Here is a 12,879-nt window from a genome sequence, read left to right as displayed (position 1 = left end):
TTATTTCATAACAACGCGTGACATACAGAAACAGTTGAGACTTCGAGCGCTCGGCTGAACATTGCTGTAGCCCCAAGTTTCTCCGACACATTCTAACCGGCTTCTTATAATCTCTTTCATAAAAATCGTATTCTCCCACCTTCTGCCCCAAAGGAGAAAAAAAAAAAAAGGTATTAAGAATATGTTGAGCTGCTTAGCAGGAACATTCATCCAAAGGGAAACAATCCTACAAACGCAAACGTATCCATGCAAGGGTATTCTTCTGCGACACGGTCTGTCCGCCCAGGTCACGCTCACGGATGCAGTGCAATTACTTTTCATTAAACTTCACTAGGCTTGGAAAGAAAATACCCAAACTATGACTTTTTTTTTTAAATTTCCACCATCATACAAGAACATTACTTCAACCATATATTTCTCTATGAAGTAAAATCTTTATGCATTAAAGGTTATGCACTAAATATCACTGACACTTCTAAGTTTGTAATTAACAGACTGCTGATACAGACAAACTGTAAATACTCTCTTCCAATCACGGAGGCTCAAGTGACAAAGAGCAGCATAAAAATCTTTGGCATGGCCATTAAAATATCCCAATCCATCATTAATATTGCTAGGGGAATTAGAAATTGCGATTGCTCACCAAAAGCATTCTCAGACACACTATGAGGACAAAGTACAAAACCGTTCTCAGTGAAATCCATCTGAAAAGTTTGGAACCCAGCACAGCTCAAATTAACAAAAATTCCTACCAAAGACCAGAAACATCAAAGAAAACTTCACAAAAATTACTCGTGCAGAGTGGCGCTTAGTGGTGCAAATCTATCTTCTGCTCTATTTTAGATTTCTTTCACAAAACAACTGTTTTGAATCGAGGCAAACCAAAAGGCACGGCATTTACGCAGGTGTGCTACGGACAGCCATTCTTGCAGCGGCATCGACGCTGGGAGCACCAGGTAACCGAGCCTTTCAGGTTAGCGGGGCTCCGTTCCACGCCCGAGAAGACTCGCATTTAGCAACTGACTGTCTTCTCACAGAAGCCCGTACGTATTTTTCCTACGATACTGCCGCAAAAACATTGCTTAACACCTTTCCTTTCCCATCTCTGAAGCGGGTACGACCTTAAAAAACTATGCCAAGCATGACGGCTTCATCCAATACTGGGCTTAAACGGGTCAGTAAAATAACCGAGAATACTGGCAGCAGTTTACTATCACTTGGCACCCGAATTAACGCTTCGCCAAAACAAAGGAGAACCCTACAGCTGCATCAGAAGGCTCTCCACAGACTCCAGCAAACACGCCTGCGCGTCACACAAGTCGTCTCCTTAGATTTTTCTTGGAAATGATGGTGGCGCAAAGCTTTTGTTAGAAAAAGGAGAGGATAAATTGGCAGCTTGGAGGATAAATTGGCAGCTTGGAAGAGGACTGACACACCTTATGACTACATCCTGGCACAACCTTCACTTGAGGATTGACACACAGACAGGAATCCAATGCAACCAAGTTATTTTCCATCTCCAAACTGTCATCTAAAGGTGCCTGTCTCTCACACTAATAAAAGAAGAGAGACCAGCCCTCTATGCCCCAAGTCAATCCTTCTGAAAAAAACTCCCAGAATTAGGTTCAAGAGACTGACTGGCGGCTGATAGTCGTTATTCAAACCCCGTTTCTGCTTTCACTTCGAGGATCACGTACTGGAGATAATCTCCACCTTCTGCAGTCATATGCTGCCTCTTCCTCATGCAAGCTTCGGCGTGCCAAAAGATGTGTTGTACAGAATACAAGCAGAGTCTGTCATTGTTTTTTTCTTGTTTTTCGTCCTAATTCACACCCAGAAGCAACTTTTGTCTCTAGGTCCCTTGATGGTCCCTTGGTAGTGAACCGCACCTCTGTAAAGACGAATTGGATAAACTGTGGTCCTCCCACTATCAGTAACGAGTAACAGTGCTTCCGTGTTGCATCCCGCCTGGGAACACCCTTGTATCGCCCCCCGAGCAGCATCTCCCGGCCCCTGCTAAGCACAGATCCCAGTCAAGAAGGAGGACACGTACTCGGTGTCCTTCCTCCAAGCAGCGCGAGGTGGCTTAGTCTCCGAAAAGCAAGAACTTTCCTGTCTGTCGGCACAGTTTCAGAACAGAAGAGGTGACAAACAGCCTGTACTTGAAGGATGCGATATTTACTGTTCCCGTCACTCATCTTCTGTGGTGATAACTATCTTGAGCCAATATGGCTTTGAGGAAACTCAGCAGAGAAAGTGTTTACCTTTGCGCAAGTTTTTGTCAGTTAATAACCAATCTCCACAGCTGTAACAACATTTCTAAAGTCATACAGGAATTCAAAAGCAGTTAAAAAAAAAAAACACCCACACATTAGCATTTATAACGAAATTACAAACAAAATTCTTGCGCCAGTCTTACCTGTAGAATGTGTAAGTCATGTACGTCCCCCACCAGCCGTGCAGCGATTATCTTGCAGAGGTGGGTGTGGGGAGAGACAACCGGGATCTGCAGCTCCCAAGAGCTCTGCGTGTCAGCAACGTTGACGTTGCACTAGGTGGGACGTTGCAGGTGGGACTTGGTGTGTCCCACCGTGTGCTCAGAGAGCCTTGGAAACTCTCAGTGCGAGGAAACAATATGTGCTTGTTGAGTTAAGACAAGTATAACAGTGAATTTTTAATGTTTACGCTAGTAGGGCTATATATAATTAAAAAAAAAAAAAACAACAAACAAACCATTAAAATCTTACAATAGCATTAAACATTGCTGTAATAATAAGCGTTGTGGGCAGCTTCTCATCAGCTCATTGAAAATCTCCATGGTCCTGACTTAAGCTGGTCGGTGCATGAGATGAAATAAAGCTGCTCCAAGGAGCTGAAGTAAAAACCGCCGGTGCTGTGGCGAAGGCATGCCCTGAAAGGCACGCCGAACCATTTCAGGGTAGGGAAGAGAAAGTGCAGGATTATGTCAGGTAGCGTTTCTGATCGCGCTTTCTGCTAGACAGGTTGACCGTTATCTGAGATCAAAGGCACCAGTAGCTGGGGATTTCTTCAAGCTGCTGCGCAAGGAGTGTTCTTAAAGCTCTCCGAAGAAGCGCAGCCACGTAAAGCGACTCCTTGCCCGTCACCGCGCAGGCTGGGGAGAAGCACACAGGAAATCCTCAGCTGCAAACACAATCTTGACTTTTCTCTTTAGAAGATAACATCAGTTTTTCTTAGAGGCAGAGGAGATAGCAAAAGGCAGCAGCCAGGCCAACCTCTGAGAACAAAGGGACAAACCTCGACATGAACCTGCCTCATGAACATTTGAACGCCGAATCAAAGTGCGGGGGGAACGCTGCAGAGCTAGGGTTTTGGTCCATGCCCAAATTTGGCACAAATTAGCGAGAAGGAAAGTTCAAAGGTTTGTACAACAGGTTGAGAGTTTGAGAACATGCTTCCCCCCCTTCCCCATCTCTTCCACCGTATCAGAGAAACCAGTATTCCCTGCGTATTCCTCCCAAGCACGGTGAGCAGCTGGAGAGACAGGGTTGGGTGGCCAGGCCAGCGATACACACTAGCTGAATCGCTGAAAGGTCAATTTGGTAAACGGGGATTAGCGAGAAACACCGGGGGCTGCAACTTAGGTAGAATCTGTATGATTTTTTGGCCTTCCCAAATGGTTCTTAATACTATCTTGCTTTCGCTGTGAAGAATAGCAAAGGAGCTTACGCCGTCAAAAACAGACAATTGAAGAAAAACAGCAGTGAAGAAAAGCTGTAGGAAAGACAACACCTCAGTAAAGGCACATAATGAGAGGAAAAACGTCGCTCTCCTAAATGCAGGCCACAGCACGTGTCTTTGTTTTTCACTACTCACTTGCCATACGGGCAACTGGTACACTCATGTTTCCCCTTCAGATATCCACAGTTACTGGTGTTGTGATCAAGTTTATTTCTTCCTTGGAGAACTGTCTCTGTCGACTTTGTGTTCAGCTGCTGTACTCATTGTCTGCACTTAGACAAGACACTCTACTAAGGCGCGGATGATGCCTTCACTACTTTGTATTCACTTGTAAGTCTTTTGGCAAATCACCTAACATTGCTTCATCTGCCTGTATAAAAAACTTTGTGAAAAAGGAAAACTGTCATTGTTGCTTAATATAGATAACAACTTACTCACATTTATTTTAAATTACATTATCTGCAACTCGTTGTTTCCTGTCTGAGCACTGAGCAAACTGCCTGTTACTCTCCCTTGAGAGATCATTCCTCACACAGAAATCAGAATAAGCTCTGTTCCATTTCAGCTTTCACTGACAGGAGAGTATTCCTGTGCTGAGCTACGTTATCACAAATACATCTTTATCAGAACTAGCTGATCTTTAAGGTCCCTTCCAACCCAAACCATTCCATGAGTCCATGATCTCGCAGTTTTAACATCACTAAGGAGAAGGAAACAAGGGTCTAAGAATCTAAGAAGAGAGCTAAGTGTTAAAAGCTCTTCCTTCTTTCATGTAATTTTGGATTGTGCCTGTTTCAGAATGTCTCAGTCCTGACTCTGCTACATTAATTCGCTGTCAGAGGCCACAAAGAGACTCATCACTGCAAAGCCACGTTACAGAACTATTAGTCAATTAAGAGAGTAATTGTTTGGGTGTCTCCTTCGACCTACCCCTTATTTGAAGGCCTGCTATCTGACTGCATGCTCAGCTTTTCCTGTAAGGTTTTCCCAGGTGAAAATTTCGTCCGCACATGAGATCGAACGGGTGAGCAAAGCCCAGCTCCCCGGAAGGCAGCCGCGTGCTCCAGCCCTTGAACACAAAAGCCCGTTACGAGCAGTGGAGCAGTTCTCACTTCTCTCCTTCAAGCCAGCTCATTCTCAACATGAATTATATTTTTTGAAAGGTGCCAGATTCCTGGATTAGGGCAACAAATCCCAGTCTCCCCAGTTGTATTCCACTACATTTTTAGCATGCAATTGAAATAAGAAATCATGTGAAGATGATACTGATTCAGTGGGTGGAGGAAACCTGGGTAATTTAATTTCTGCAACCATATGAGTTTAAGTGGGTTCTCTTTTTTTTTTTTGTTCCTTCTTTAAGGCCAGGAAGGCTGTTTTTCTATTTCTCTTGCTTTCTTCGACAGCTCAGTTGGGTAACAAACAGGTAGAGGTACAAAGATTCTCCTGGTGGGATTAAGTACTGTAGATCTGGCTGTGTAAGTATGCGCTGAGAGCTGAGTGAAAGGAGGTGGCTGTTGTAATTACAGCTGATAAAAACCTAGCCAGAGGAAACCCTCCAAGACTGAATCACAGCACTGAGCTTCAGAAACAACCCAGGAACAAACCTTTTCCCATTTCCGTTGGAGAAGTGGCAGCTCCCTAGGTGTGGACTGCATTATGAGAGGAAGAGGTAAAGCTCTCCGCTCATTTAAAAATACAGCTCCGTGTAGGTTTTCACAATCTAACCACTTGTGGGGACTCGGGTGTTAGTACGTCTCTAGGAATGCCTACTCTTCATCGGGTTGTGCAATCCGTCACTGTCAGCTGAAGGAGGTCTTGGGAGCAGCGTTTCTAATTTGATTTGAAAATATACATGGAAACCTGAGCCTGCTTTTAGCAAGAATGATGGGGCTGGCCTAATGAACACAATCTCTTTTGTCGTTCCCAAGAAGAGTGTGTCAACAGCTAAGTTTAGGTTCCCTCTGCAGCTGTAACAGCTTCTGTAGGGAAGCAGCAACTTAACATCTATGTCACGTTCTTGGTTCTGCTTTACCAATCGGAAGGCATTTCAATGAGATTTTAACAGACAACCTTCGATTCCCTGGAATGCAAGCAGGGAGGAAGTTTTTCCATGGATCCCTTGAAAAGAAGTTTGCACCAAGCGATGATTTTTTTCCCAGAAATTTCTTCCCCTAAACCTTAATACAGACGTATGATACCAAATGATGCTTATGAAAGCGTGTGTCTAAGAGACCCAGTTCTCAAATAGTGAGGGCGTTGCCATTGCTTTCAGACCAAAAATTGGCTCCAGGAAAATGAACACGCCACAGAACGTCTTTGTGGCAGAGCCGCCTGTAGTTCTGGCGGCAGCATCATCCACTGCAATACAGAAGCATTTACAGGTTTTGACTTCTCGTGGGGAAAAGAACAAACCAACCAACCCCACACCTTTCTTTTACTCTTTTATGGTTGAAAAGAAATGAAAAAGATCTCTCAACACAACTCTACAAGAGTACAGCAACGTCAGTGGTAGTTTGCTGCATCCCAATAAGAGAATGATAAAACATAATTTTCCTATTAATCTGTATTTTTTCCCCTTTCCCCATTTCCTGGGTCTTACTTCTCCAGAAGATTCTGTTTTGCATGTGGCAATTCAAGTATTAAGTGCTGAGGTACCCCTTGCATGTTTGATGTGGTTTGTTGTTCTCCAGAAGAGCTTGCTAATCGCATCTTGAAATTTTGCTCTGTAATAACAACTATTCAGTGTAAACGGCCAGCTTCTGTTTCTAGGGATATCAAAGTTAATCTCAGTTTTCCTTGGGATTGATGAAATCAGGAGACTACTGTATTTTGGAGATAGTTTGTGGTTTTCCTCTTTGTTCTGATTATATCTCAAATATATCTATATATATATAATACATATATGTATAAAAAATTATCCTTCAAGGGCTTTTGGGTTGAAAAGGTCAGATTCATCTCACCAAAAAGGACTGGGAAAACCTTTGACAATAAAGAACATGAAAGCACGTATTGTCATGAGAAAACCCTCTCATTTCCACCAAGGTGGGAGACCGGACGTAGACGAGGCAGGAACCGTGCTGCTGTAATTCAACGCAAGCCGACGGGAAAGCTTGCGCTGCCTCTCCTCCTGGCTCTCACCCAGAAGAACATGAACAGGCACAGACTAACACGTGGATGTTATGACACCAAAAACTGTGTGTTTCTGTGTGCGTGTGTGTGGGGGGGAGTGCTCCCTCTTTTAGGTTCCCTCAATAACTCTTGATTTTGAAACCACTACCGTGGCTCTTATTTCTTTCTGCGATGCATTAAACATGCTATTTTTGAGATGCCAAACAACTTTAATGCTTGAAGGCCATATGTACTACTGAAACATACTCTCTTTAAAGTATCTCAAAGCTTCAAAGGGATCATCCCTCAAAGGGATCTTGTATCTACTGCTTCCCAAGTTCAGGAAACTGAAATTCAATGGTTTTGAAAATTCCGCAGAAAACTGATTTTTCCCCTAACGTAGCACACTGACCTGCCGGAACACTGCCATAATGCTACTGGAAGATGTCATTTCTTGGACCATCGCTATAATGCTGAAGTATTCACCAGGGAAGTACCGTACAGTTGCTTACAGCTGTTTGCCAAGATTTACAGTGGTATAGTCTGGCCTAAAAGAAGCATCTGAATAAATATAAAAACACCAAGTGTGCCCAGTCACAAAATACAAAACGCATTGCCTTTTCCAGCATTCTTACTGGGTGTTTCCACTGCTTTTTGTGTTAGAAGTGTCGACATCATCGCCTGACTGAATTCAGTGTTTGTAGGAATTTCCCGTCCTGTTTATTAAATACAGGGAAAAAAGCTTCCATCAACAGTTCCTGAGTGGTTTCTAGTTTTTTATGCATGGAAGGCCAGACAGAGACCTCAGCACACTCAAAAAGGTCTTTTTCAGCCTCAGCAGATATTGAGGTCAACTGCTCAGCTGTGATTTGTGTCCATACCACTTAAAGTAAGTGAAATAGCTGTCATCACCAGACTGGATTTCAGCTCTGCAGAGGGTAATTATCCAAACTTAAACATTGATGAGTTAGAACTTAAACACCAGTCTGTTCTTATAGCACACTAACACGACTTTTCTAATTCTTCTCCAAATGCCCCATCTCCAGAAAAGTTAAACAGAAGCCCATGATATTCCTATGCAGGCAGGATACAGTTTTCAGGATATTGCTGCTGTTATTCTGAGTTTTGGTTGAAGGTATTGAGCAGGTCACCCAACAAGACTCTCTGAAGCAGTGCTGCTGACATTTAGTCACACAAACGGTGTGAAGCATGGGAAGTAAATGGAAAACAACATTTTTGGAGCTGGACTGGTGTCAAGAATTACTTTTCAAAGCCATTTGCTGTTCTTTTTTAAACTTGCCACATGAAAAAAAAAAAAAAAACTTAGAGTCAATTACAAACACTCCTGTAGACTCATTAGCTCCTATAGACCTAATTTTCCAGGGTGCCAATTGCTTTAAAGTAAAAAAGTGCTCAGCACTTTTTAGGAGGACACAGAAATAATCAGTTGCTCAGAGAGTTCTTTCTAAGGCAGGAAGGGAGCATTCCTCTCGTCTGACCTCCCTGGGCAGATCATGAAAACATTGGCTTTTAGTCTTAGCAGTGTTATTGAAACGTCCTGCCTGAGCACTAAACGCTGCCTAGATGTCAGGTCAATTTTATGGCAATTATCAATTTCAATCAGAATAAGTTACTGATATCACTTTATATATTCTGGTCATGAAAGTACTGAATATAAAAGATAACTCTACTGAAAGGTAGATGCAAAAAGTTGAAGCTTTTTAAAAAACCCAGACTAACTCAAAATTAGAACTCTTACAGAAGAGTTGCTTACTGAAACACAGGAAATATTTGATATTTAAAATAATATTAAAAATTTAGTCAGCCACTGACACAGCTGAGAGAGCTGAATTTTCAGCTCATACCCTCATTAAATGCAAATGAGTAGAAAGTGCGGGCTTTTTTCTGATTGAAAGGAACAAATTAGTTTTCATCATGAAGGCTTTCCATCACACCAGGAGATATCCTCCCCCTCCCCTTCCCCAAAGAAAAGAGAGATGGAAAGAAAGAAATATCTCAAGAAAACCAAACAGGTTACTTGTTACGTGGAGAGCAAACCCAGAAGGCACGCAGAAGACAACACATTGGTGAGCAACAACTAAAAGAGAAAAATTAGGTAGAAACATCACTGAGAAGACACTGAGATGACCACAGAGAGCCATGAACCACGGAAATGTGGAGGTGGATGTTACATGACTGTGAGTTTATTCGTTAAGAACAACTTACTACCTAGTTCTAAAGAACTGGTAACAGCATCTGAGTAGGATGTCCTATCAGCTCCTACTACACCTGCAATAATCTTTGGTACCCATCGGGCTAAAAAATGGTATTTATAAACGTTGAAGAAATTTGCATGTATACAAAAAAGTACGCAAAAAAAAAAATCAGTTCGCTTATGGGGAAAACACAAGAATGTGTTATACTGACCATTGAACGTGACACTATCTTATCAAAGGAGCAACACTCAAAACCGACTATGGAAACCCAAAAAAAGAACACCTGAAAGCTGTTCCTTCACTTTGGAGTAGGACTGGGAAGTCAGACTTGGGAACAGAGACACATCATTAAAAGCACATTTAATCTCAAGTGCATTTGTGGGTTCCCTGTCAACCAGAGCTGAGAACTTCTGAGGGTGTGCACTTTCTAAATTGCACGCATTTTTCCATGTACCATTAGGTAACTGGATCCCAGTATGTGTACTAATTTGTACCTATAAAGATGTAAAGTAAATGCACAAGATGTAATAAATGTGAAACACTGTTTACTTCAACTTTACTCCTTGCAGAACAGCTAAACTGTGGATATTAGAGGTAGTTTAGACAGAAGACATCATTGGCTCTATTATAAACCTAGCCTTTGAACTAAAAAAAAAAAAACCCTGAAAAATATTTTCTCAGTGCACGTCATGAAAGGCCACTTGATTTCAAGTGAAGTCACAATGCTATGAAGAAGGGGCAGACAAGCTTCAGTAAATATTTTTTAAAAAACATCAAGAAAATTGTATTTTAAAGGCAGGTTGAGGAATAGGCTCCAAACAGCGGAATCCAGTCAGCACTGCATGTTTTCTTCCTCATCCTCGCCAAGGTTACATATGCAGTGCTGCAGAAAGACAGCCTGCATTTCCTACTGCTCTTTCAAGCTCTAGGGCAAAAAAAAAAAGATACTGGAGTTCCCAGTGCTATGGACTTCACTAACGTTAAATGCATTTTTAACTTCGGTAATACAAAATAACCTGCATAGCCTCACTGAAAAGTAAAATTCATGGACAACACTGTTGCTGTTTAAATCCTTCTCAAATCCATGGCTCAAACCTCAAAGCCACTCTACTGGGTCTTGAAGCAGGCCAAAACACAAGGCAAGACCCAGGGTTTAGGAAACTCTTTTAACATTCAGTGCTAACCTCACCTGTGCATTGTTTTATCTTGCTCCCAACAGATTTTCCTGACAAAGATCATTACCAAAAAGTGAACTTCTGAGGAAATCAGAAGCAAGACCTTCATGAAGTATTTTGCAGTTGCAAGCAGAAGCCAAGTCTTACAACATTTCATACACACTCATGGTTTTCAGTGGAAGTTGGATCGTACCCTATTATTTTGCAAAACCAAATGCAACATAACTTTTTCCACTACACTTTTTTTCACAATTTACTTTCCCTGGAGAGAACTTCATATCTTTATCAGAAGAATGGTCTGGACATCAGCAAATATAAGGAGAAAAGTCAAATCCTGATCTCCTCACCCTGTGCTCTATGGCATGGATATCCCACTGGCTTCACCGGAACGGATGCCTCAGTAGAAGCTTACAAATGTTACTGTGTTACATGTTTGTCTGATGAAACATGCCATGTTCCAAATCACTTCCACATCATCAAAATTTTCAGCACTACTTGCTGCTCTGCTGAGCTGCATGGAGGAAAACAATCCTTTCTCTGTCGGGGAACAGGAAAGAAGCAGGGTAACAACGCCGGAACGGAAAGAAAAAGGTGGAACGGACAGACCAAAAGATGACGAAAGCTCAGCAGGAGAAGATCGATACAATCGGACTTGTCTTTTGGCAGAAATGTGCCAAGATCTTCTTCCACATCTCACAAAAGGAGCATGAATAATTCCTCTACTTGCAGCACCTTTCCCACATGTCTCTAAACACCATGCTTCAAACCACTTTGCTCCCAGTTATTCTCAGAGGAGAGATACGCGAGTACCATCTACGTATAAGACAGGCAGTGACTGAGCTCCTGGAAAAGAAACAGCTCTGTGGTATGGTCTGTGTTCTGTGTTATTAGCAGCCATTAAATTAATTGCTGTATCTGCAAGCAACAGAGCAAACACAAACTGATAGGTACTGTCTATGTGGCTGACGGGGCCGTAAACACGCTAGACTCTTCCCGTGGCACAGCAGCACCCAGCTGAGAGAAGTGTGACTATTTTTTAACATAACATCTCAAAGCAGTGAGAACTTCTGAGACGAATACACCTAGAAGCCTTTTGGACTGCCGCTCGACGTCAGAAGTGAAATGGGATTGCACTGGGAAGCCCATTGCCTGGGATAACGCACTGGCAATCACCTGCACAGAGAGGGAGGTTTTGGGGAAAGACCTGCGAAGGAATAAACCTCCCTCCGTTCCTGCTCTGAATGCTCCATCACAGAAAGGCTTTGGTCAGGCTTCATTCTGTTCTCACTTTTTCTTTTCCCGTTTCCCCACCCAACTTCATACAAATTCTTACAACGGCTATGTACAGACTTGTACAAAATGGAGACTGACACCAGCTCTTGGAGGGTTTCCCAGAGCAAGTTTAACAGAGATTATATAACACGTTAAATCTGTGTGGTGTTGTTTGGTTTTTTTTTTTTTATTTTAATATAGATGTTATTATACTACTAGTTTATTCTTCCTAGCTTAACCCCCCAACCACCCTTTCAAATAGTTAATTATGTTCTGCGGAGATTAATACCCCGGGGTTATTACACGCATTTTATTTCCAGCCCTTGCATAAGACGGGACAGATGTGTCAGGGTCTTAGCAAGTCATCACAACCATTCTTTTCCTTCCTCACATGCTACTAGCAAAGTCACGGGGGGGACACCTTTCCTTGAATTGATGTAACAGCGGAACTTTAGAGCTAGCAGAGAACTTTACTTCTATAAACTCTACTTCTGTGTTTTTTAATCGGAGATCTCAAAGTACTTACAAAAGAGGGAGAAAGAAAGTCTCACGGGGAGAAAGAACTTCCACAGGTGTCACAAGAGCCGACTGGGATAGCAGTTCAACGTCCTTGACCCCTAGCCTGACAATCTTCCTACAGAATGGCAGTTTCTAGATGGCAGGAAAGTAGTCTGAGTGAAAAAAAAAAAAAAAAACAAAAAAAACCAACACAAAAACACAAGACCTGAGGAGGGAAATAACCAGGAAGCTGAAAAACAGACAGTTCAAGACTGACAGGGGGAAGGACAAACACGAGGCTCGCACAAAGCCGAGAGTGCTTGGAGATGTTTGTGAAGGAGCAATGATCAAAGCCCCGGACCTCATGTTGCTCTACTGCTGTGACTGCTCTTCACTACAGTAGAGTCCCTGCTGCTCTTGGATAACCGCAGTGTGCTCAATGTTGAGAAAACAGGGTTTTTTTTTCTTTTTTTTTTTGGCTTATGAGGCTTTCTTCCTGTCCCGTGAGGACCAATTGGTGTGCGTATCTACCCATCCAGAGACCACTGAATGGAACTACTACAAAAATAACTGGAGTTGCTGCAGTGCATGGCAAGGTACCTCAAAAGAGAAGTCATCCTGAACACATTTTGCTCACACTTCCAAGCTCTACAGGCTCTTTATTCACTTTGGAGCAATGTTCAAAACCTTGATAAGTCCTGGTCTGCACAGCTTTGTCTCAATAACTTCTTCCATAGTACCTGCCAAGACAATACAATAGGATAAATCCAGCTTAAAATTATAGAGCTCTCATAATAATGAAGTTATAAACTATTTCCCCAAAAATCAGACTAAGTCCAATCCTAACAGAAGTGATTTCAAGATATAAAGCACATCTTTGTGCAAAGCCA

At 42.4% G+C, this 12,879-nt stretch overlaps 1 protein-coding gene across 2 annotated transcripts in view; it reads right to left on the bottom strand.

Moving 5' to 3' along the window:
* Window positions 1-9,703: 9,703 nt before the first annotated feature.
* Window positions 9,704-12,879, bottom strand: part of AFG2A (AAA ATPase AFG2A) — a 200,679-nt gene continuing 197,503 nt past the window's right edge. Inside the window, exons 17-19 of one of the 2 annotated variants that reach the window (XR_015258386.1) lie at window positions 12,590-12,729; window positions 12,018-12,162; window positions 9,704-9,969 (exon numbers count right to left, since the gene is read on the bottom strand). Coding sequence is in view for 1 of the 2 variants with exons in the window: in XM_086746254.1 (XP_086602380.1) it covers window positions 12,708-12,729 (22 nt within the window). In the remaining variant the exon portion in view is untranslated. Of the gene's footprint in view, window positions 9,970-12,017; window positions 12,163-12,376; window positions 12,730-12,879 lie in introns of those variants that run through there. The other variant, XM_086746254.1, reaches the window with a different exon arrangement.

This window comes from Chlamydotis macqueenii, chromosome 4, assembly GCF_036417535.1.
Source record: "Chlamydotis macqueenii isolate bChlMac1 chromosome 4, bChlMac1.mat, whole genome shotgun sequence".
Lineage (NCBI taxonomy): Eukaryota > Metazoa > Chordata > Aves > Otidiformes > Otididae > Chlamydotis > Chlamydotis macqueenii.
Note: the sequence above shows the minus strand (reverse complement) of the source record. Positions and strands in the feature narration are given on the sequence as shown.